Here is a 26,728-nt window from a genome sequence, read left to right on the forward strand (position 1 = left end):
TGTCCCTACAATCTGGAGATCTCTACCTAAACCCCTTTACCTTGTTACCTCTCTCCACACGTTCAAAAGCCTCCTACGTCTTGCACCAAGCATTTGGCAACCTCCCCAATTCTTCTGCTCATGCTCTGATGAAACCTGAAACGTTAAGTGGTCTTCTCTTAACATAGGCTGTCCTGGCTTGTTGTGCATTGCCAGCATTGTCTGTTTTTACATCAGTTGTTGGACCAGAGACTGGTGTTGTTAATGTGACCAGGACAAAGACCGCTCTCACTTGTCATTATATAAGTCACTACTTACAGGCTCCAGAGAGCCCATTCATCTCAGCCCCTCTGGCCTATTTGTTACGGGTTTAAAAAGCCGGCAGGGGTGTTTCCGTCCGGTCCCCGGGGGTGGGGGCCTCACCTTGACGCCAGAGGCAGGGGATGCGACATGATCGATGGGATCGACCCGGAGCTGCGACCCATCCATCGCATCGCACAAAGAGGCGGCCGGCCTCATTGCTCACTCCACGGGTAAACAACCGGAGGGGAGGAGAGCGCGCGCGATGGGGGGGATTTAAACATTAAACCCAACAGGGACAACTCCCCCCGCCCGCCGTCAGACTGCGACCGTCCCGCCACCCACCGCCCTCACAACTCGCTAATTCCCCAGCTTAAAAACCCAGATACCGGTTGTAATTCATACCGTGCAGCACGGGAGTTGAAATAACAGCGGGCGGGCTGGCGGCACCCTTTTCGCTTCCGGCTTTTCACCCACACTGGCCGCTGACCGTTATTTTCCTCTCCATCCCCAGCTGGCAGCGGCCGCCCAGTCTCACTATCTGGCAGGAAATGCTCCCCGCATCGCACCGCGCCTGCGCGCCGCCGCACCAACCCTGTGGGGCGCAGGATTTGGCAGGTGGACGCCCAGGGGAGGTGGGAGGGGTGGGTAGCTGGTCCCCCGGTTTAACGGTCAGCGATCAGCCGACCGGCAAACTTAACAAAACTCAACCGGTTTTATAAAAATAAAACCCGGCCAGTCTCCCGCAGACTGAGCCGACACCCATAAGTTGTACTGGTGATTAGAAAGTTCCAGGCGGCTTGGCGCTGCTTACCCCGGGTAAATGGCGCAGTCACAGCAGCAGCAGCGCCACCGCCGCTTCTGCTCGATCTCGGCCTCTCGCTCTCGCTCGCGACGCCGTTGTCTTGGTGCCGGCGCTCAATCAGAGCGCAGCCTCAGCTCGAGCCGCCGCAGGCACTTTGACTCTTGCGCTCACGCAGCAACCCCCCGCGGTCGGTTGTGTTGTGTGTCTAGGGAGGGAAGAGGTGTTGTTAGCAGACCTTTCACTTATAACTCATCTATCTTACTGTTACAACCGACACACTCCTGTCGCGCATAAATACCGGCATAGATCGCATGGGCCCAGTGCTCTGTTTCGGTGCTGTAAATTCTATGCCTGCTACTCGGAGTGCCAAATGTTTAAATGGACTGCCGGCACCTTTTGATCCTAAATATCAGTGTTTCTTCATTGCTGCACATATATACTGTTAAAATATAATTGGTGTGGACTGCTTCTCAGTCAGTTTGTAATACGGTGTTTACCTTACCTACCCATGGCAACACATCTAGGCTGTCTTTTTACCTACACGGGAAAACAAAGACAAGACTATTGTGCAAGGCTATTTGGAACGGTCTGTTCCTGACAACACGGCGTAGCTACCGCGAAGATTTTCAGCTCCTGGTCGCTCGTCCAAAATCTTCCCTGCATCGCTTGAAATATTTTCTTCTACACTTTTCACTTACAAAATGCGTGAATCAATATGGTGACTTGCATAATATTTCACTCATGGTGCATTTATTTATTTTAGATATTTACAACACTAAATGATTGTTCAAAATGTGTTGTCCTAAATGTCTACCTTTTAAGGCTGGCATTTTATTGCAAACATCTATTAATTAATTTCTATCCCTCCCCGATTCTCCTGAAAAAATGTTCTTTATATATTTCGGCCATTGCACAATCAATGCAGACCATTCACCATCATATATTCTGGAGACAACAAAACCCCTCCAGTAGGATAAGAGTTGGAATTATGGCGTAAGTTCAGCTGCTTGATGATAAAATATCTTTGAAAATGTTAGTAATCATTCAAAATAATGACCCATCATTAAATGGAAGTTTTTTTTTTAAAGATCGACTTCTACATTAAAAGATCAGACATCTGATGTGCAGTTTTTATTTTAAAAACTTCTAGACACACCATTCAAAATGGATTCCCTGGTCCAAAACCAAACCCTAGCAGGAGATTAAAGATATTCTCTCCCTCCACCAGCTTCCCCCCCACCCCCCAAAAAAAATGAAAGATTACAATATGAAAAAAAATTGAATATTGGGTGAAAATGATTCTTACACAAATGAGGCAGGCCTACATAATTCAACAATAACTTGCATTTAAATAGTGCCTTTAACATAGTAAAACGTCCCAAGGTGTTTACCCTACAAAATTTGACTCTGAGCCACATAATAGGGCAGGTGACCAGAGGTAGGTGTTAAGGAGCTTTGTAAAGGAGAACAGAGGCAGAGAGGCTTAAGTAGAGAATTTCAGAGCTTATAAGAAAGACTTGCATTTATATAGAGCCTTTCACGACCACTGGATGTCTCAAAGCACTCAATGAAGGACTTTTGAAGCGTAATGTAGGAAACGCGGCAGCCAATTTGCACACAGCAAGCTCCCACAAACAGCAATGACCAGATAATCTGTTTTTAGTGATGTTGAGGGATAAATATTGGCCAGAACACCGGGGATAACTCCCCTGCTCTTCTTCGAAATAGTGCCATGGGATCTTTTACATCCACCTGAAAGAGCAGACGGGGCCTTGGTTTAACGTCTCATCCGAAAGGCGGCACCTCCGACAGTGCAGCACTCCCTCAGCACTGCACTGGAGTGTCAGCCTAGATTTTTGTGCTCAAGTCTCTGGAGTGGGACCTGAACCCGGCAACCTTCTGACTCAGAGGCAAGGGTGCTACCAACTGAGCCACAGCTGACATGGTCTCGGCAGCTGAAGGCACGGCCGCCAATGATGGACAAAAGAAATCGGGGCTGCGCAAGAGGCCAGAATTTGAGGAATGCAGCGATCTCGGAGGGTTGTAGGGCTGGAGGAGGTTACAGAGATAGGGAGGGGCGAAGCCATGGATGGATTTTAACACAAGGATGAGAATTTTAAATTTGAGGCATTGCTGGACCGGGAGCCAATGTTGGCCAGTGAGCACAGGGGTGATGGATGAAAGGGACTTGGTGCGAGTTCGGGTACGGGGAGTTGAATTTTGGATGAACTGAACTTTACAGAGAGTGGAAGATGGGATGCCGGCCAGGAGATAATAAACTTGCTAATGAACAATAATTCCTGTCAAGAACAACTCCCTATATTCATAATTCCACTTAAAAACTGAAATATGGCACATATAACATTACAATGCTTTTATCAACCAAATTTCTCACCTTCATGTAGGCTGGTCTCCCCAAATACATTTTTTTTTCTCATTTCAACTGGCACATTTCTTTCCACTGTTGCTCTGGTGCTGTAATAATTAAACAACAACTGTCCCTCGTCAACTTCAGTCCTGGCATTCACTGGTGATTTTAAATCTGTTCTCCCTGAATTTATCCTGCTGGGCTGTGTCCAGTTTTAAATCAGTAAGTGGAAGTTCGCTTTTAAGTAAGGAGAGAACGTTGTCATTAACTATCCCAATGCTGATCTTTAAATGAAAAAGTTCCTGAAGGAATGGAGTGGAGCAATAACTGATAGGAACGCATTGGTATGGTGCTGTTGCTGGGTCAACTGATGAAATTGCTTTGCTAAAAGGGAAACCAACCAGGATGAAAACCTGAGTGAATGAAGGTATGACTTGTAAACAAGAGGACCCCCCATCAATTTTATCCCCAAAGAGATACATTTGTAGTCTTATGTGAGTCTATCCAGTAACAACTGGACAATGCTCTGACACTGAAATTTCCTGCAGAGGCGAAATCGGGAAGTTATACCCAAAATTACACCCATTCATGCGCCTATGTGCATCTATTTTGCCAATGGCTATTTACAGCTAATTTTCTTGCCAATCTCATTGAAATGCTGGAGCGTAAAAATGGGCCTAAATAAGCAGAAATCCGCGTAACCAATCGGGGCCCAAGGAAAGCGCCAAACTCATACCATATATTCCTTCTGTAAGTATGAAAATTAAAGTTTCAAGCCATCATTAATTCTTGCACATTAAGCACAGCATGCCATTGAGGAAGCTTTTCTATCATTAATGTGACTTATACTGATGCCATAAAAAGGCATTCAAATAAACAGAAAATACAGTGCAGATTTCAGTTTTTAAAAAAACCCTCAAAAATCGCAATAAAACACCATAAATGTGATCCTGCTGCTCCCAAAATTCGGTGTTTAATTTTACACCTGTTTTGAACTAGTGTAATGTCAGGAAATTCACGTGTACGGCTCTTGAACCTGGGGGCGGTGCCATTATAAATTAGCCAAAATGTTTTCGGTTGCAAGAATCGAGACAGGTGTAAAAGAACGAGGAAATTCAGATGTAGCGCAATTACATGCGCAATACGCACCTGACTTGGTAGACTCGATAATCCAATACATGAACCAGGCAGGTCCACAGTATTCCAAGACACTGTTACTGATTCACCAGCCAGTCTATCTCAGTAATGGGACCTGGAGGGATCGACTAGTCAGTGGGGGAATTCTTCTCACTCAGTTCTAGATAACCATGCAAGCCATGCCCAAATTGCTTAGGAGGTCCTAGCTGGATAAATAGCAAAACGTTTACCAGTGCTCTGTACTGGCAAGCCTTGCGGTTTTAGCTAGTTAAATTCCAGCAATATTTCTGCATACATTTGGAGGTTCCCAAACCTTGAATTTGCCAATCTGCACCTAAGGTTTCCATAAATGGGACGTGGTACCTCTACACTGAGTGTACACACTCCATATTGCATTAACAGAAACCTTACACGAGGCTGCAGATTTGCAAGTAGCTTGAAGGGAGACTCAAATTTTGTGAACGGTTTCCTTACCTGATCAATATATATTTAAATCAGAATTCCTTTCTAAGTAATATGAACGTTCTCCCTAGTTTCTTTTGAAACACAAAATTACTTATCGCGAGAAGCCAGAATGCTGTTTCATTGTGCTATTTTGTTGCAGTGTTAAATATTGACGACATGAAGATAGCTGCTAAAGAGTTTGCCTTTTCCCATTCATACCCACTCAGGAAGTTACCACAATGTATATGCGGTAGTCAATAGAAAAGCAACAGGAACCATTAGTGTGATGGCTCTGTATCAAGTTAAATGCAGCACATAAACGACAATTGCCAATATTTTCAAGGACGTGAAGAGATAAAGTGCTGAAACAAGGATCACATACGGGTTCAGTGATAACCCTGAAATTTAAAGAAGGAATTCAATACAATTTCGGAATTGACAGTCCACTTATCAACCTTTGTGGCAGCTTCTTATACATTTCTACAATTGAATTATGGTAGGTATAATTTTTTTAAATCTGTGTTCCAGACCATAAGGTTCTTGTGTTAATTCAGAATCAATCTACCAGCGAAGAATATGATGGGAGATTGCAGTTTATACTTAAAAGCAAATAATATATGGCAAATATTGGCAAAGATGAGTTTCACTCCAATCTCGGAATGTTTAAATCTCACATTTTCCTATAGTTCATGTAATTTGATAAATAACACATGTTGCCTAACTAGCAGTTTAAGCAATTTTCCTCCCATTGAAATATTCCCATGTTAGTGCAGATACAGTCTTAGATCCTAACCCTAAAAATATTAACTCTGTTTCTCTCTTCACAGATGCTGCCTGACCTGCTGGGTGTCTCCAGCATTTTGTTTTTATTAGTCTTAGATCCACCTCTCCTTAGAATCAGCATTGCGGTGTTAGTTATGATTTTGTGCAGAATAAATTACATAATGAAACAGGCATCATAGACAAAATTTCCATGATAATTCTATGGGAGACTGATGGGTTATCAATTCACCAAGGTTTACAATTCCAGATAGATTTTCATTTACTTTCATTTTGTCTTAATTATTAGGATTTTCCAGGTCTCCAAATATTCTGCAGGCTCATGTTTTGCAGACGAGAAGCATTTTTAGAACCCAAAGAGACTTGATAAACAAGACAAAAATGAGTGATATTGAAACTTTGTACCAATAAAAGGGTACAGTGCTATGAAAAAAAATCATGCAGTGCACACTGGAATCCTTAATGGTCTGTAGCTGCATTTATTGTCAGAGGGACTAGTCATGTCTTTCCTTTCTAACTCAAGAGAATAAACTAGTGTTCCGGACAACTTATAAAGCATCACTATATCTGGATTTATAGCCCCAACTCCAAACGCATGTCATGTGCATTCTGAGACTTTGAGGTTTGAGGTGGGTAATAGGAGCTGTACAAAACGCTAGTTAGGCCACAGCTGGAATATTGTGTGCAGTTCTGGTCGCCACACTATAGGAAGGATGTGATTTCATTGGAGAGGGTGCAGAGGAGATTCACCAGGATGTTACCTGGGCTGGAGCGCTTCAGCTATGAAGAGAAACTGGACAGGCTGGGGTTGTTTTCCTTAGAGCAGAGAAGGCTGAGGGAGGACCTGATTGAGTTGTACAAAATTATGAGGGGCATAGATAGGGTAGATGGATAGGAACTTTTCCCCTTAGTAGAGGGGTCAATAACCAGGGGGCATAGTTTCAAGGTAAGGGGCAGGAGGTTTAGAGGGGATTTGAGGAAAAACTTTTTCACCCAGAGGGTGGTTGGAATCTGGAACTCACTGCCTGAAAGGGTGGTAGAGGCAGGAACCCTCAACATTCAAGAAGCATTTAGATGAGCACTTGAAACGCCATAGCATACAAGGCAGTGGACCAAGTGCTGGAAAATGGGATTAGAATAGACAGGGCTTGATGGCCGACACAGACACGATGGGCTGAAGGGCCTCTTTCTGTGCTGTATAACTCTATGGCCTAGAAATTGGGTTGGTAGCGCCGGCGCTGAGCACCTAAAGAGACCTAGAATTGGGGCGATGCCCTATGTTGGGGCGGGCGCTATGAAGATAGCGACAACTCAGATATTGACTATACATTTAGCGCCTGCGCTAAGTGTTTGCGCGCGCCCGTGAGCGCAAGCAGTTCATGATGTCATTTCAGTGTGCAACGCCTTCTAGGAGCGCCTGAGCGCATATTGGGTGGCGCCCGGAGCCTTAGTACCCAGCGCTATTAGTGACAGTTCGAAGGAGGGCTAACAGGCCCTTCTCGGAGTAGGGGGGCGCTATTTAAAGGGGACAGCTTTAGTGCAGATTCTTCTGCCACTTGGCCTGCTCATTGCGATCGTTGCCAGAGAGAGTTGGCGAGCTAATGTGGAGCGGAGTTCTGGGAATGTAGCTTTACAGTACTTGGGTCCTTCAAACCTGTCCGAAGCACTTGCAGCACTACACCTAAAAGCCTTTTGACCAACTGGCATCGGAATGAGAGCTTGTTTGGAGGGCGACGGCCTCATCGCCCAACACTGTGAAGGCGGGAGGGCCGGGATTGGCTAGAAGGAGGAGGGCCAATGGAGGTTGGCCAATCCGACGGGAAGCTGCGAGGGTCTTTAGGCAGCAGGTGACAAGCCTTGACATGTCGGAGGAGCAGTGTTTGGGAAGGCTCCGATTGTGGAGGGACATTGTTACTGATCTGTGCCACCTGTTTGGTCATGAGCTGCAGCCGCGTGAACGCTGCAGAACCTCTCTGTCCGTGATGGCTAAACTGACTGATGGCCTCCATTTTTCTGCCAACGGATCCTTTCAGTCAGCCATTGGGGACATTGCGACTGTCGCTCAGGTTGCAGTCCACTGTTGCATCCGGCAAGTTACAGAAGTCCTTTATAGGCGAAGGCGTCAATTAATTACCTTCCCTCGGACCCTGCACAAGCAGGCGGAGGGCGCGCAGGGTGTCGCTTCTATTGCAGACTTCCCCATGGTGCAGGGGGCGAGTGACAGCACACACTTGGCTTTGAGGGCGCCATGCCATCATCCTTAGGACTTCCGCAACCGCAAGGGGTTGCACTCCCTCAACATGCAGCTGGTCTGTGACCACCGCCAAATCATCATGGCAGTCACCGCGCATTTCCCAGGGTGCAGCCACGATGCCTTTATCCTGCAGCTGACCTCAGTTTGTAACCTTTTTGAGGGGCTGCCTCGAAGACGAGGCTGGCTTACTGGGGACAAGGGCTATCCTCTCGGGCCATGGCTGATGACAACACTCCGTGTGGCCGACACCCCAGCAGAAGAGCTGATCAGCAGCGGCCATCAGGTGACCAGGCACAGTAAACAGCACACTATTGGTGTTGTCAAAAAGCGTCTCCAATGTCTGGAAGATTCGGGGGGATCCCTGCAGTACTCGCCGCAGCAAGTGGGACACATCGTCGTTGTCTGCTGCATGCTCCACAACTTGGCGATTCGACGCACACAGCCAATTCCAGCTGTCCCTCAATGACCAGCAGAGCAGGCTGAGGAGGAGTATGAGGATGAGGAGGAGGAGAAGGAGGAAGAGCAGGCGGAGGAGGAGGCGGAGGAAGAGCAGGCGGAGGAGGAGGAGGAAGAGCAGGCGGAGGCGGAGGAAGAGGAGGAGGAGGAAGAGCAGGCGGAGGAGGAAGAGCAGGCGGAGGAGGAGGAGGAGGCGGAGGAGGAGGAAGAGGAGGATGGAAGGGCTGCTGAAAGTGGAAGGGCCATACGTCAGAGGCTCATCTGCACTCGTGTCGAAAACCCTGTGGCGGAATGATGAGAGTCTTAACTCATGCGCACTTTGGATGTTTGAGGGCCTCTGAATGCCAGCATCACTGAAACTAGTCACATGCACCATGCCACATTGAAACTTCTGTTTATTGGCACAAAAGTCTTTCATTACAGCTAAACAACGTAATGTCAACAGAAACCATAACTTTCAAAATAACTGTGAACTGTTTGGCAAAGCCGCAAAACTCAAAAAACCTTCTGCAAATATAACAACAGGTGAGGGTGTCCTTGCATTTGGACAAACAAACATCTCAGCACCTCCCTCTACAACTGACCCCTTGAGGGAGAACGACTTCTCTTTCGCGCCCGGCCCCTTCCCTCCCTGCTGCTCCGACGTAATTGGACCCCAGTGGCGGCCTCAAGGCTGGGGGACGCCTGCTGACTGTCTGGAAGCACAGAAGCCCCTGAGGGACGGCCTGGCCGACCTCTGGGCTTGGACGGTGCGGACGCAGGATGCTTGATGGGACCATGGCTGGAAGCAGTGTGGCCTGCAGGTGGTGGCAGCTGCAATGCAGGCGTCCCAGTGCTGGCATGTGCAATGGTCTCCTGCCGAGAGAGGACACCTGCACCATGGTCGGATGACACACTGGCTATCTGAGGGGAGCAGGTCGGCTCTACCGCCACAATCGCATGCTCCACTGATTGCTGGCCTTGTATGGGACTGGAAGGGCCCGGGGTGATCCTAACTGATGCAGAGAGGGTGGCTACAGTGAGAGATTGCGTTGCGTCAATCTGGCTGTGGAGGAGCCCAGCAAGTGACTGCGTGGCAACAGCGAGGACCTGTTTGCCAGATGCCAGTGCTTCGGAGAAGGCCTGGAAAGTTCTTCCCATTGCTTCGGACAAGCCAGGTGCCGACCGCTCCACTGCCTCGGACAAGCCCTGCACAGACTTTTCCAGGGATTGTCCAAAGCCCTGAACAGTCCTTTCCATAGCCGACTCAAAGCCGTGGACAGTCCTCTCCATTGTTGGGCCGAAGCCCTGGATAGTCCTGTCCATTGTTGCCCCGAACACCTGCAGAGTCCTGTCCATTGTTGCCCCAAAGCCCTGGAGAGTCCTCTCCATTGTTGCCCCGAAGTCCAACATACTCTTAGCCAATGAATCTATTGACTCAGGCATCTTCTCCACTGCAGCCATCAGCTCCGTGTGTCTGACCCGGGCCTGTTTGCTCATCTCAGCCAGGCGACGGACCTCATCTGCACTCTGTGCAGCAGTCATCACGACCTGCCTTGCTCTCCGGGGAGACGGTGGCCAAACTTGCCTATCCCCCGTGCGTTGCTGCATGCCGCTTGGTCTGGCAACTGGTTCATCCTCAGAGCCCCCCCCCTCCCCTCCAGGGGACTACCATCCCCAGTCTGTAGATGTGTCAGCTCCCCGGATTCTGCAACGGCTGGTCCGGATTCCTCCTGGTCCTTGCCTCCGGTGGCACTGGCACTGGCAGCTTCAGCGCGTTGAGCCCGAGTTGGTGCTGCTTCATCTGAAAGTGGGAGGTGGAAGAATGGCTTTAGCAAAAGGACAGGTTTGCTGAAAGGCATGCCAGATTGCGGCAAGGCTCTGACATGGCTGCACACTGAGGATGCATGCTGGCGGGGGGACCAAGTGGAAGGCAACAGGTAAAAAAGGTGAGAGTCTTACCCTCGCTGTCGGTAATGGGGTCGGCAGATGCAGTGGTCACAGGACCAGACAGACGTCCTCCAAGTATCTGGTGCACTCTCTCCTCCAGATCCGTCAGAGTGACCACTTGTGGAGGTCCGCCACCGGTTCGACGCTGCTCCTTTCAGATCATGGCCAGTTTGGACTGCAGGGGAAAGAAGGGGAAGTTCTGTAACATGAGGCCTTGAGAGATCATCGCATGCCCCCCATGGTGCAAGAGCCCTTACATGAGGCCTTGAGACATCTGTCCATGTGTGTGCCCAGAAAGGGCCATGGGTGCATGCTGACAGATGGCCATTGGGGCATCATTGCAGCAGGGTGCCCGAAGTCAGCTGCAGATGGAGGGAATCAGAAGATTGCTAAACCATCACTCACCCTAACGATCCGTGTGAGGTCGTTGAATTTCTTCCTGCACTGAACAGGGGTCCTGGTCACCATGCTGCTGGAGTTGACCCTCACAGCAACCTCCCTCCAAGATCGTCGGTAAGCCTTCTGATTCGGCCTCTTGCCATTATCCGGATACAGGGCCTCTCGACGGCGCTCAACTGCAGCCACCAAGTGGTCCAGAGCCTCAGTGCTGAAGCGCTCTGCTCTCTGTCTAACCTTCTCCATGATGAACAACTTTGTACCGCCAGACAAGGGCGAGCGCTGAATCTGAGGCCTACAGGGCGTTGGGTGTTGAAGCTCAGGCTGACTGACCCACCCCTTTAAGAGCCGGCCGGCGCCTGGAGGTCTCATGGTTTCCCGTAATTGAGATCACCTGCGCTGCGCCCGTCCGCGTCGATATTGAGTAGCGCCTGAACGTTTGCGCCTTAAGAGCACCATGCAACAGCTGAATTAGCGCCTCAAGACCCTTTGGGGGCGATGCAACCCAATATCTCGCCAGGCAGCGATAACTTTCGTCTGGCTATAAACTTAGCGCTTCGCCACTTCTAACGCCTCAAGCGAGGCTATACCCAATTTCTAGGCCCATGACTCTAAATCCAATACATCTTGTGACTGGGTGAACTATACCCTAGAATACCTACACAAACAACAGAGGATTACTAGAAATCTTTTTGGGAGAGCCAATGAACAACAGAGAGGCTCTGACAGTGTCAGAGAAAAGAACTTGATAAGTCAAAGCTCTTCAGCTTCAAAAATAGATGGCTTGGAGGAGACATTATAGGAGGTACTGTATATAAATACTTAGCGGGATAGTAAAAGTAAATCTGAAACAATACTTTCAGATATGCCAGGCAAATTTAAGACAAGATGTCATGAAGCATTTACTTATGATCAATCAGGCCTAGGATAGGTATTCCAGAAAAAGATATATACTTTCCTCAGCTGAACCTCTCAAGATCTTGTGATTCCCCCCACCCCCTTTCCTGTCTGGTGGAAAATATGATGCTCTTAATTAATAATCCTTTGCACCACTGCACAAAATCATGCTGTCACAATTTATAAAGCTGTGATGTTTGTTAAATACAGGTTATTAGTATTTACATAGACTTAATGTATTATCAAAAAACCCAGACGTTGAACACTATTTGCCATTAACTGACATTCAATTACAATGTTAATGCATTGGAAGGATTCTGGGGGTCATTTTGATCAGATAACTGAAAGGGTGGAACTGAGGCTTCAAACATTTCAACAGGATTAGTCCATGATGACTGTGAGGCAACACTTCACACAACAAATAAATGGCCCAGAAATTCGGGTCAGGGGCTTCCCGCGGGTGCAAGTCCCCGATCTGCACTTACCTTGCGCGCCGGCCGTTGAGCTGTAGGGCCCCGTGGAATTCCGATCCGGGGCCTGGCCCAGTTGCCGGCGCACAGTGCTTGCGTATCCCAGGGGCGCAGTTAGTTCGATGCGTCCCCTGGGATCACGTGGGCCATGGGTAGCCAATCGGAGCAGGGAATGCTCCATTCATAAGTCTGACCAGAAGTGCTGTCAAGACTTATAAATACTACAGCCCCAAAACAGCACTAAACCTTCAAATAAATTTAAAAAAAACATCACATTTTTTAAATAAACTATAAATTACATTAAATAACTATTTTAAACAATAATTTAAATTTTTGAAATTTTTTTTTTATATTCTAACGGGGCTAAAAATAAACTTACCTTGCTTTAAAGTATTAAAAAAATAAGGAAAAAATGTTTTAATTTTAATTAATTCACCACTTACCTTGTAAAAAGCAATCCCGGAGAAACCTGTAAAAACAACCTAAGTTTGATGCGCACGCGCAGCCTCCCCCGCGCACGCGTTCGACCTCTGAACCTTTTCGTTCAGAGGAACGGAAGTGCCGGTTTCCCGCGCATGCGCAGTGCATGCAGGAAACCGGCACTTCCAGCGGGCCCACGGGTGAGTACCCAATGCGTACTCACCCGTGGAGACCCGAATTTCTGGGCCATTGTTTATATACAACCAAGAAATGTAAAATGAAATTGGCTCTGCCAAGCCCAGATCATTGAACAGTATATTTCCATTAAATAAATTACACTTACATAGGGGCACAGCAACTGCTTTCAAGAAATCAACATTTTTCACTGATAAAGCATTATCTTTGCATTTTGAAGGCTGCTCGTTTTGGTGTGTCTAAAATGGGTAGCTGAGAATATTGGCATTCAATTTACTGTTGCTGCACCATAGTGCTTTCTTACTGCTTTGTCCAGGGCTCAACAGTGACTCTGTTAAGTGACAGATCAAGTAGTACAAAAACTACACATTCGGATGTTCAATGTGTACCACACTAATTTCCACATTATTCATGTTTCTTTTTAAAACATATAATTGCTTTGCTGAAAATAGCAAATGATAGGTTTGGCACAAAGACAGTAAGTGTAGGCTGTTCTAATTTTACATTTCAAAAAGAACAAGTAAAATGCATTTTAAAGAATGTCTTTAATTTAAAAAAATCTTTTTGCTGGACTTGTCTTCCAGTAGAGAATCTAAAAGACTTGTCCAGTCCAAGTGAGGAGATTTACTAGAATCGTGCCAGGGATGCGGGACTTAAGTTATGTGGAGACTAGAGAAACTGGGGTTCTTCTCCTTATAGCAGAGAAGGTTACGGGAGGGGGATTTAATAGATGTGTTCAAAATCATGATGGATTTAGAGTAAATAAGGAGAAACTGTTTCCACTGGCAGAAAGATGGTTAACCAAAGAACACAGATTTAAGGTAATTGGCAAAAGAACCAGAGGCGACATGACAGGAGAAGAATTTTTAAAAACACAGTGCGTTGTCATGATCTGGAATGCATTGCCTGAAAGGGTGGTGGAGGCAGATTCAATACTAACTTTCAAAAGGGAATGGGATAATTACTTGAAGGGAAAATTTTGTAGGGCTATAGGGAAAGGGCAGGGGAGTGGGACTAATTGTATAGCTCTATCAACGAGCCGGCACAGGCACAATGGGCCAAATGGCCTCCTTCCGTGCTGTATCATTCTATGTTTCGAAGTATCTAGTAAAGTATGTTGCTATCATTGCTAACGCAGTCTCTGTATCACTTGGCTGCAATTCCTGTGACAGAGGAAAGCACTGGCTTCTATAATTTTATTTATCAAAGTTTTAAACCCCAACAAATAAACAGGTTCCTATGATAATGTTCAAATTTAAAATTCTAAATTGATTTCCTACCTTTATCTATATTCCATATACATTGTGTGAAATTATCTAGGTGGAATAAATTGACAAATGGGGAGCAGTACAATTTGGGTGTTAAATATAATTGGGGGCAAAAGTATGGATTCAGGATTCTGACTGTTGGGTTTTCAGCAGGGACTCATGTGGCAGCATTAAAATAAAATTAAACTTAACTGGGGGAATTTATATTAGAATATTCATTTAACATTGAGCAAATCTAGAGACAGAATAAGGCGAACACAAAGCTTACTCTTCAGGATATTCCACATTCAGAACTTATGCTCTCCAAACAAGACAAAATAATAATCTTCAAGATGTCATGCTTTATTTACTTTATTCAAAGAAAAATATTCCACAGTAACTAGCAAACTAAATGATAGCATGACAGAATTAGACAGCACAGCATCTGATAAATGGAAGCAGAGCTCCGCTAAAGATTATCATGTTTGAACATACAACACACTGTACATTTAGCAACAGTGGCTATTAATAATTAAAGAGTCAATTCTGGCTTTAAACAGCCAAAACTACGATTGTAACAGTCAACCTACATGAAACCCCAAAAACAGAGAAACCAAAGGGTTTCAGTAACTGTTGCAACTGTCAACATTAATTTAGTTGGAGAAACAAATATATTCCACATAGTCTATAAATATACCCTGATGAAAGCACCAGTGTTTGAAAAGGGATAGAAAACCATGCTATCCCCAACTTAGCTTTACCAATAATGATTAGAACTGAACAAAAAAGGTAAAAGTAACTCCAAGGCTTAGACACATTACTCTTTCCACCCCACACTCATGATTCTCAATTCATAAAAAAAAATATTTAACAATGGTATTAAATTAAGAAGTGACCCATTCTGGTTTTTGAACATACTGCACCATGCATTCTCCAAGTACACTATAACATCAAACAGGTGGAAAAGGCCTGCTGCCTTCACAACTCATTGTTCCCAAAATTCCTTATTTACAGCATTTTGATTCTGATATCTGTATTTTTAAGTAAATGTGACTTTAAAAGGGAAATATTGTCAAATAAATTATTATATGCAGTAAGAAACAATATATCTGGTGGCACATTACATGTACTGATACCCTGTCATGGAGTGGGTGGGATTTGGGTACCCACAGAGAACTAATGATGCTAACTAAGACACCGAATGAGGCGGCACAGGAAGGACGGTTGGTCAGTCAAGTTGGATTGTAGTCGACCTGGTCTTGAACTGCTCCTGGGTACCTCCACCAGTCACAGAATGATATTGGCTCAAGGACCCAAGACCAGGTCACTCACAACTCCTCCTTCTCCCAGCAGGGAAAGGTGCAGAGTGGAAGAGACTCAAGGGGCCAGTTGGAAATAAAAAAAAGTGAAGAAATAGAAATGATTTCAGATTTTGTAACCTGCCTTTCTGCATAACTAAATTATGTATTCCATTATTTGGTCATGTAAATATTAAAATAAATTCCAATTACTAAAGATTTTAATCAAATTTCACTCATGGAACTGAAGATTCTATTAAAAACTGTTGCTACCCAGGAGTATTTTGGTAAGTTTGGGGCAGTGTTTCTAATCAGCAAAATGTGGCTGACAAAGCAAGCTCCTAATATTGGTTTTATGTACATGTTCCTCATTAAAAACCAATACACATAGTTTATTTGTGCATTACATGTAACCTTATCTTCTGTAACATGCAAACAGTATTATGAAGTCTCAGTCATTGTAATTTCCCAATAAACACAAGTCTCTCATAGTTATTAAGTATGTTGAGGTCCATGAATAGAGTTTTGCATATAGAGTTGACAAAAATACAGAAATATGATTGCATAAATTATATTTAAATATTTAAAAAAAGCTTTTGACATTAATTTCATGTCATCTGGAGGGATTTGAAGCCTGAGACTTTGAGCAAACAAAGTGAAACAACCAACTGGTAAAATGCTGAAGCACTGTTCATCCTTTGTTTCTGCAGGTATAACAATGCTCATCCTTTGTCTAGCGGGTATAGCATTTTAACTGGCAAACGAGTAGACCACATTAGGGCAAAGGTCAAACAAAGGGGGGCGGGGGAGAAACACCACAATCACTTAATCACAGATCACACTCTGTACTTGGAAAGCATTAAAATGGGATTTCCCTTCCTCCCTGCTGCAATCACTGTGGCCGCATGATAATCTGACACACTGAGCACATGCAGTTGAAATTTTACAATGCTTCACACCACTGAGATTAGCATTTTGGCTGATAATAGCTTCATTATCTGAGACAAGGAGTCAAATATATCTCACCTTAAGCAATTTCCTTACTGCTGGACAACAAACAGGGCAGCATTTCTGGATTACACAGAAGCTAGTGATGTCCTGTCACACACTTCAGAACATAACTAGCAAGGAACAGGTTTTCTATTCCCACCATCATGCAAAATTGTAGAATATATTACCCTATATACAAAAGATAAACTTAAAGTCTCATATCAGGTATTGCATAATCAGAAGTTACATATTTTGTCTGTTAGGCCCCATTTGTTTTCATTGATGCTGCAATGTATATGATGTCACTCTAACATTCAGATTAATACACTGAAGCCCTCTTGGTGTTTAAAAATACCACACTTTAAACATTTCCTACATTAAAGTAAAATCTTCATTTTAGAACTCATTCTGTTCGAAATGTTACTCATATATTGGGAAGGACACAAATCAGTGCAATGCCAGACACACCCAATCCGCCAAGAGAAAAACTGAATATTAAGCAATTAGTTCAGCAGTTTCTAGCACAACCGAGCTGGATTTGAAAAAAAAATCCAAAGACTTGCTCTCTGCTCCCTTTTACACAAATAATGAATTCGGCTGAATACGGGACACAAGGGAGGAACAAGCAAAGAGAGTTTCCTTAACTGAATGGATATATTTTCTTCTACAATTGTTAGAAACAAAAACCCCCCCACAGATTTTAACAATCACACCTTCCCCTTCCCCCAAACTAGTGCAATTCTACCCAAATTTATGGCAAGGCTCAGGGAGGATGGCTGGAATGAGAGCTGTGCATGCTGCCAAACCACAATGACTAAAGTGTTTGCAAATAAAACTAGTTCAGTGTACAGCACGAGGAAGAAAACATAAGCAACTGCAAGGAAAGAAATTAGCAACTAGATGGTGGTGGGAAATCTTCGAAGAAAGTATTTAAAATGACCCAAGAAGCTAGAAGGAATTTCCTTTACAGACACACTCTCGATCCATTTCTGCTGTGTGTATTGCTTTCCATAACTACACACTAATCCATGAATAGGGGCATGAAAGGTTTGGACCTGGGCAAACAAAGAAAAGCCAATTGGGCCCATTTTGCAGCAGAAATTTTTAGTTTACTAAATGTGGAGTGGCAGGTATAGAGAAGACCATGTTCCACTGTTCAGCACAGACTTGAATTCCACCCTCAGAGACAGAGAGGCATGGTAGTAAATATAAAGAAGCAGCAGGACCAACATAAATTTCCAAAAATGTTTTGTGGTCAGTTCTGAAATTGTACTCTTCATTTAAATCCATTCAGACTATGATCGCGTTTTTAAAAAAAAGCAATCAAATATAATCAAAGGAAAACTATGGCAGATAGAGTTTACAGTTTGGTTTTACTGAGATGACAATTATGGTGACAGCTTTGTCTTGTCCTGTTACCATTCACCTCTGTTTTCCTTTTGAAATGACAGTTCTTGGAAAGCAATGCATACATACGTTAAATATTAAAATACATGAACCCCTGAAGAAACTACTCAAGTCAGTCAGACACTGTTTATTCAGAGTATATTTAAATAGGTAAAATTCTCTTAGGTTGTACTGGAGAATAGCTGAAACTCTTGTGTGGTAGGAATATGTCCACCTAACCCCACCTCTATCTACTACCGATACTGTTGCCTTATGTCAGGCAAAAGATGTGGTGCAGGTAGAAAGTCAGGGGTTCTGCCAGTGTTTTATGACAACCTGCCAGTTTCTTCCCTTGTGCTGCAAATTAAAAATGCGTCAAAACAAAAACAGCCAAAAATGTCAGAAATGGAAGGCTCTGAAGTGAGCCGGAAGTTCAAACACCAAAGCACTGCTGAACCGGCAGTATTGTGCGATTGCAATCACAGCATTGCAAAAAGTCAGTCTAAATCACACACAACATGAATTGTAAATCTCAACTGATCTCTCCACGCGCCCCTTCTTTGTGCTGCTGGCATGGCTACCAAGTCATGTCGCTTTTAGAAGTAAAATTATTTAATTTTTTTTAAAACCTGGCACAGGCTGATTAGGTACCTTGCTTTAGCATCACCCAACACTCCCTGGCCTTCCAACTAATTACCTTGTTGGCCTTTTGGGCTGCTTTGAGCTTTCAAATGAAAATCAAGCACATTAGACTGACCAATTCAAACTTTTTAACATTCATTCTCCTGGTTAGTGGAAATAAAACAGCTTTTGGAATTTGGAAACAATGTCCAATTTTACTGATGAGGATTTTAGGTGGAATACTGCAGGATGGTGACTGTAGAGAAAACTATATAAAAAAACAATTCAAATATATAGGTAATGTAAAATAAAATAGAAAAAAATGGGAAGAAGGGAGAAGCAGAAAGAGCAGAAGCAAAATTTCTAAGGCTTATTTTTATTTAAATAGTTTAAAATTGTACATTTTAAGATAACAGTAATAATTCTATTCCAGATATCTCAAAGGCCTTATTACTGTAACAATAGGTGCAATTACAGCATTATAGAATGAACTTAAATCTGTAAAAAGGGCTGGCCAGGGAGTATAGAATTCCATGCGGGTTGGAAGTCACTGGATCTGCTGGCACTCGAGTTTAAAAAAAAGTAAAACAAAACCATATGAACAATCCAAGTGAACTAATGACAATAGTGAACTCCACCATATGGTCAGTCTGAGAGTTTATCACGCCAGTACCATTTTAGTACTTGGTTTTGTTAATCTTAAAATAATCCTTAGTGTGGTAAACCCAATTTTAAAGCAGTATTTTCACATATTACTGTGCAACAAAGAATGGATTTGCTCAATATATTCAAAAAAAACTAGGAAAAATTTGACAGAATGGCAGATAAAACAGGAAAAGGAGAATGAAAGAGAAAGTGAGCGTTGAAAGGGCAGAAACCAGGATTGAGCAAAACAGAAAAAGCAATTCTATGAGCTCATGTAGTGAAATGTGTCAGAATGAGCACAACAAGCACAGCAGTTTCCAGGTGGTCCAATGGGCTGCTGCAAATCCCAGGGCCTGTGTGCACTGGAAACCACTGCATCAACACAAGTGGTAATACTGGCATGTGCGAATGATGCACAGACAAACCACAAAAACGAGGGATCGTACGGCACAGAAATAATAGCAACATCAGAGCAGGGCATGTGCTACAGAAAGAATAGTAGAGTTTTCATGCAAGAGTGAGCAGAGCACAGCACAGCAAGGCCTCAAAAGATTGCGAGTGGAAGACATCACACAAAATACTTAAGAGATGACATACAATAGAGAGAATGACAGTGCAAGCAAGCATCACAGGGAGAGTATGACAAAGACAAAGGCAACTCGTGCACGGTGCAATCACTTGTACTTCTAAGTCAGAATGTGAATCCAGCCAGTCTGCAAAAAAGAGTGGGAGCATGCATCAAACACACACAGCAACTGACAGAGGAATGAGAAGGAGAATGCATACATTATGGAGGAGGGGGATAGCAAGTGACACGGGGAGGGAAAAGACACAGCCAGTGTCATGGGAAGGGGAGAGACAGACAGCAAGTTTTGCTAGAAAAGGGCTGGGTGGCAAGGGAGACAGCATGCATTACGAGTCAGAAGGGAGAAAGACAACAAGCATCATGTGGGAGAAAGGGACCACATACATTGTGGTGGAAAAAAAAACACAAAACAAGATCTCTAATCATTGACGGATGTAGAGAAACAGCATGAGGGATTTAAAGGGTGCATTGGATTGAGGAGAAAGACAGCAGGGAATTAAAAAGAGAGAGAGAATGCAAATGACCCGATTTAGTCAGTACAAGTGATGGCTTGAATTCTGAAGATGAGTTTGCTGATAATGGAAAATTAATCAGAAACCTCAAAAGCCTCAATAACAAATTGCTCCATATCCTGAAGCATAAAAGAAAATGGAAAACAATTATTAAAAACCAGACTTTATAATGGGTTAAATTTTAGAAACATCGAGACAGCATACTTTAAAGAAAGGGATTCCATAACTAGATTGGTGGCAACCCTAAATTAAATGGAAATTCTCATGTTCCGTAAGCAGGAAAGGCAGACGATAAATTAAAAATCATGTAGATGAAGTTTTTATTACACAAATGCAATGTGTGAATTTTCTTTGCGGGGGGGGGGGGATCGGTAAAGAGAGAACATAATATCTAGTGTGCTATTTGGTGACTGCGCAACAATTAAATAGAGTCTGCATTTTTCAGGAATGATGGGGAAGCATATAGTGCAGCAGAAACACACGGAAAGTGTATCCTAGTGCTAGTTATCCTAGTAATACTCTACGATATTCTTCAGCAGCTTTTGTAAGTAAAAACTATTTTAGGGAGTGCTCGAGATAGCGATTCAGAATGCTATACACCTAGTGTGCCCTCTGATTAAGTTGAACACCAAATAGATTACTTAAAATTGTCTTAATACGGCTTTATTTTTCCAACACGTTAAAATAAGCAGGAGCATTCCATTTTGGCAAAGATAAACTTGCACATTATTCACGAATGGAATGACTCCTCAAAAGATGGAATGTGTATTATGCATCTCTAGCTGTTTAAATTTCATGCTGCTCAACATAGACACATATGGATCATTAGTCTAACCACAGAGTTAAAATGATTTAAAAAAAATCATGTTCCTTTACCATTTCCATAATTTTCTTCAGTCAACTTCCTTTATCTCTTTGTCTAGCATCGAAATGGCTGATCTGGTGTCAAATTTTGGCCTCTACACCCACTCATACTATTACTATCACTATCCTCTCTTGCTGTTCAAGGTACACTGTACCTATTAAGAAGGCATCAAGTAAAACAGCAGGAATCACAGGCAAATACCATTCACTCGTGAGGCTAATGTTGCACGCATCTGTAGTGTACTTAACAGTAACACTGGGATTGCCAGCATAGGTTTTAAGGATTCTTACCATGATGGCTTAAAAACACCTCAACCACATCAATGATGCTGTACTCCTAACACTGAACAACTAGGTGTTTTGGGTTAACTGCCAATACTGGTACAAAACCTGCTTCCAGTAGGTATTCTGGAAAAATAATGATACCAGGCCAGTAGCTTTGTATTAGAATAAATCAGTCTAACATAGCACCCATTCGGACTAATCAGCCATCATCAGCCCCTTTATGCAGAAATGGCCAATACTGAGGAACAAAGAACATAAAAAAAAGATTGAATGCATAGAAAACACCGACCTTTTAAAATATACCATAAACAGAATCTTATGACAGTTGTAAAAACATAAAAATGTGACTAAGGCAAAAATATTGCGAGCTAGTTTAGATATGCAACATTCAGATCAATGATGCTCCAGTGTACCAAACAACGAGTTATGGTATCGATGTCACATTAATTAGCAAATAGAAAACTACAAGCATGATCAGGTTAAAAATCACTTCACAATGAATCATTTTACCTCTAATTGCAACAGTGATGTCCTTCAATGCCTCTTAACACATACATTCCAGTTGTGCATAATGAAAGCAGAGTTTGGTGTCCAGTTTTCAATTATTGTACATACTAGCTATATTATCAAATCTACAAACATGAGAATTGCGCTTGGCAACTAGAAAACCCCTTCTCCTCAGGCGGTTACGACGAAGTGCAATTGTTTAATGCCATTAGTGTTTTTGTGATGGCTCTCCTTACTATGACCTTGTTGGAGTGAGCTTTTTGGGGGTGTTGGGTCTTTTATACTGCCACAGGTGGCCGTGGATGATAACTGCGTCCACACAGGCAGACAAAGATTTTGCAGGAATGCGGCTAAACTGCTTGTGATCAGAGTTGTACTTGTAGAGTCCCTCAATCATTTTCTTTCCAATGTTTTTAGGCCCTATTCCTGTCAACTTAATAATTTCTTCTGTTTCTGGACTGTAGGTATAGAGTGAACGGAATTGGCAACCAGCATCCCGGAAAAGGATCAAAAAGTTATTGGCTTCGGAATTCTCCATTTCCTAAAAATACACAAAATACAGCTGTGATAATGTGGTCACATTTAACCTACTAAAAGCACATTTGAAGATACTATAGAAATATTTGATTGACTGAACCAACAGTCACAGAGAGCCAACGATCTACACAGACGGGTATGGTCCTTGTACTATGCTGAGCTAGTTGATCTCAGCCAGTGAGGCAACAGGGGTGCTACAACTGAAAACAGCTGTGGTGCCTCTCCTGTAGGTATAGTCTGTGAACGCCATGAAGAATGGCCCCTCAGTTGAGGTATTTGGTCACACCCAGGTGCATGAAACTGTACCCAAGCAAGGAATTAATGCCGTAATAGTACATGCAGTATATAAAAATGTAAACTATTGCATTGAGTGAATGCAGTCTATACTTGTTAATTCAAAGTTGTTTGCTCCAAAAAAAAATGGAACCATCCAGCAATATAAATAAGCAATTTCATTAAAAAGGCACAGGAGGTGCTTTTTGCATAATTTTGATTCAAATTACCAGATGATTGGAATCAAGAGGAGACTGTATGTAAAAAGATCTGATTTAACAAAAAAAAAATTCTGGCAAAGGGAAACTCTAACAGTACTCCACTCATCGTACACTTAATCCTACAGCGACCACTGCAAAAGGGAAGGCTTTAAATTAAATGAAAAACTTTTTCATGACTGATGAGGATAGACAGTTCAGTTTTGGAGTTTGCTGCACTGAATTATATACCATATATTATTAAATAGCTACAGTCTTTTGATTTTTAAAATAAAGATTAGTTTTAACATAACTACAGATGCAATCAGGAATTTTGATCTTACCGCAAGTATTTTATTCTTCTGATTCTCATTGACTTTTCCAGCCAGACAGCAGTGAGAGATTGCATTCTGAATTATATGCCTGTTAGATTTTGCACTGGGTTCCTTATATAACTTTGGTCCTGCAAATATATAAATAAATTATAAATACATACACCAAAAGAACCATATCAAATATCATATCTCTTTTTATTTTTTGTGTTAATTCGCAAACTTTTTACTGCATGAGGATAACAAGAAGCATTACCTCTGCCTAGGCTACATTTAGCTCCTCACTTTAATTATCCAATCACCACATATGAATTACATACACATAATTATAACTTATAAAAGGCAGAAGAAATTTGGAATGTAATACAATATTTGGGTGTTCATTTACAAGTATCGTTCAGACCTGAAATTTCCAGCACTTAAGCTTGAAGAAAAATGGCCCAATCTAAGACGAGGGCCAGCCTAAGTGCAGCAGAGTGGAAGCTCCCTCCCCACCCAATAGCCAGAGACCCTTTTCCCAATCCTGGGGCCGGGGTTATTTGCATAGCCAGGGTCGTTGATGCCGGCAAGGTTCACGCGGCAGCAGCTCTCGCTCTGGCCTGATTCGATGTGCCCTCAAGGCGAAGCAATGCCTTGACAATCCACCCAAGGTACCCCTGTCCCCAACTGAACCAAAGAAACTTTCTCCCCCCTCACATTCTATAGCTCCCACTGGAGCCACTTCCACTAGAGAAGTTAAATCGATCCACTTTAGGATCACTTACCTTATTCTAGTGAAGGTTTGGGGTCTCAAATGGACTTATACTAACTTTCAACTAAGTTCCATTGAGGCCTTTCAAGGGCAGAAAAAGGAAGGAATTTCCCAGGGAAGTTTGGGAACTCCCCTTAATATCCTCCCTTGATGTGGGAAATATCCACCCACAACTCCCCTAAACAGAATTTAAAGGTCTGGTCAAAATGGGCCAGAATCTCGGCAGAACCTGGTCCCGGCCCATATTCCTATCCTCTGGTCGGAAATTAGACTCAAGTTCTTTCCAACCCCAGAAATTTAAGGGCAATAAAAAATCCTACAGACGTTTAAGACACTCACTAGAATGCTGTCAATTGCAAATGCAATGGTGTTGCAGTGTTGGTGCCACTTGCTAATATAGATGAGCTGATCTCCATACAGGCATCAGAAATCGACACCTACCACAATCAGCCATCAGAACAACATCAACCATGAAAATAACATCACAGTGTGGTGCAAACTGACTGACGTGTGGAAGCAGTTGAGCATTAAATTCCCAGGCTTGTCCACTGCGTGCACCTTGATGTGCAGGTATGCTTGGAACAGCGGGTCTTCAATTTCTGACTCAGCCTACATGGAGACCAGAAAACCAGATGATGAGATTGCGGAATAACCACCTAGTTTTGCATCACTTTCCTGAGACCTGGTACAAGCCTGGACTAAAAGGTAAAAGTGCCGATACTGAAGTCCAAATAGAACATAAAATGCACTCAAGCCTATTTTCAAAAGGTCTTCAATAAAGGGATCACACGATAGGCTCATGACAAAGGTTAGGGCAAGTGGAGTCAGGGGACAAATAGCTGAATAGATAGCAAATTGGCTAAAAAAATAGGAAGCAGAGAGTAGGGCCATTCAGATTGGAGGAAGGTAATGTGGAGAAATGTGAAGTTATCCACTTTGGTAGGAAAAATAGAAAAGCAGAGTATTTTTTAAATGGAGAGAGACTGGGAAATGTTGGTGTTCAGAGGGACCTGGGTGCTCTTGTATACGAATCACAAAGTTAACATGCAGGTACAGCAAGCAATTAGGAAAGCAAATGGTATGTTGGCCTTTATTACAAGAGGATTGGAGTATAAGAGTAAAGATGCCTTACTGCAATTATATAAGGCCCTGGTGAGACCACACCTGGAGTATTGTGTACAGTTTTGGTCTCCTTACCCAAGGAAGGATGTACTTGCCATAGAGGGAGTGCAACAAAGGTTCACCAGACTGGTTCCTGGGATGGGGGGATTGTCCTATGAGGAGAGATTGAGTAGACTAGGTCTATATTCTCTAGAGTTTAGAAGAATGAGAGGTGATCTCATTGAAACATATAAAATTCTTACAGGACTTGACAGGGTAGATGCAGGGAGGATGTTTCCCTTGGTTGGGTAGCCTAGAACCAGGGGTCACAGGCTCAGAAGAAGGGGTCGGCCATTTAGGACTGAGATGAGGAGAAATTTCTTCACTCAGAGGGTGGTGAATCTTTGGAATTCTCGAGGGCTGTGGAGGCTCAGTCGTTGAGTGTACTCAAGACAGAGATCGATAGATTTTTGAATATTAAAGGGAATCAAGGGATATGGGGATAGTGCAGGAAAGTGGAGATGAGGTAGAAGATCAGCCATGATCTTACTGAATGGTGGAGCAGGCTCGAGGGGCCAAATGCTCCTATTTCTTATGTTCTCATGAAGCAGAAAAAGGGGGCGTATGACAGATGTCAGGTTGAGAATACAAGTGAGAACTAGGCTGAATGTAGAAAGTTCAGAGGGGAAGTGAAAAAGGAAATAAGAGGGACAAAGAGCGATTATGAGAATAGATTGGCAGCTAACATAAAAGGGAATCCAAAAGTCTTCCATAGGCACATAAATAGTAAATGGGTAGTAAGAGGAGGGCTGGGGCCGATTAGGGACAAAAAAGGAAAGCTACGCATGGAGACAGAGGGCATGGCTGAGGTACTAAATGAGGCTCGAGGGGCCGAATGGCCTACTCCTGCTCCTATATCTTATGTTCTTATGTTCTAACAGGGTAGATGTGGAGAAAATGTTTCCACTTGTGGGAGAAGCCAAAACTAGGGGCCATAAATACAAGATAGATACTAATAAATCTAATAGGGAAATAAGGAGAAATTTCTTTACTCAGTGACTGGTTACAATGCGGAACTTGCTCCCACAGGAAGTGGTTGAGGCAAATAGCGTGGAAGCTTTCAAAAGGAACCTAGACGAGTACATGAGAGAAAATAGAATAGAAAGATATGCTGAGAGGAGGTAGATGGAATGGGAGGAGACTAGTGTGGAGTATAAATACCAGCACAGACTAGTTGAGCCAAATGGCCTGTTGTGCTGTATATTCTATGTAAATTCACTCTGGCAATCCGTTTACGTGGGCTCACTGTGGAGAAGAAAGAGAGAGGGAGTATAAAGGCGCCAATTGTAAAGTACTAAGAATATTCGAGAACAATGTGAACATCACCTGTGTACTCTGTTGCAGAAGCCACTGAGGAAGCTGTTGAGTCATTCTCCCAGTCTTTTTCACCATTGCGATTGGCAGAACAACTTGGTGACATAAATCCATCAACTGAGTCTGTCCTGTAAAAAAAAAAATGTTTAATTATGAAAAGAAAAATCCTCAATGAATACAGGAATTTTGATATAACGATTCAATACACCACATTACAATTTGTAATTAGCAGACAATCTGCTGCAGGGGAAAAAAATTCCTTTGTTCTGGACTTTTATTACTTGTTCCATCAATATTGCCCCAAAATTTGCGATCGGAGGCTTCCCGCAAGTTACAGGTTTTAGCGCATGTGCTTCGCATGTCTAAACCTGGAACTTGCGCGCCCCTATGGG

At 43.3% G+C, this 26,728-nt stretch overlaps 1 protein-coding gene across 5 annotated transcripts in view; it reads right to left on the reverse strand.

The window, feature by feature from the left end:
• Window positions 1–14,433: 14,433 nt before the first annotated feature.
• The window catches only part of camsap2a (calmodulin regulated spectrin-associated protein family, member 2a), a 249,257-nt gene continuing 236,962 nt past the window's right edge, over window positions 14,434–26,728 (reverse strand). For 3 of the 5 annotated variants that reach the window (XM_085968318.1, XM_085968308.1, XM_085968347.1), the window contains 4 exons: window positions 26,349–26,464; window positions 26,184–26,267; window positions 23,123–23,241; window positions 14,434–22,312 (listed from right to left, as the gene is read on the reverse strand). In XM_085968318.1, coding sequence (XP_085824444.1) covers window positions 22,007–22,312; window positions 23,123–23,241; window positions 26,184–26,267; window positions 26,349–26,464 — 625 coding nt within the window. In that variant the 3' untranslated portion in view covers window positions 14,434–22,006. The remainder of the gene's footprint in view (window positions 22,313–23,122; window positions 23,242–26,183; window positions 26,268–26,348; window positions 26,465–26,728) is intronic. The other 2 variants (XM_085968338.1, XM_085968328.1) reach the window with 1 other exon arrangement.

This window comes from Somniosus microcephalus, chromosome 2, assembly GCF_052327205.1.
Source record: "Somniosus microcephalus isolate GS21.2 chromosome 2, FLI_Smic_1.0, whole genome shotgun sequence".
NCBI lineage: Eukaryota > Metazoa > Chordata > Chondrichthyes > Squaliformes > Somniosidae > Somniosus > Somniosus microcephalus.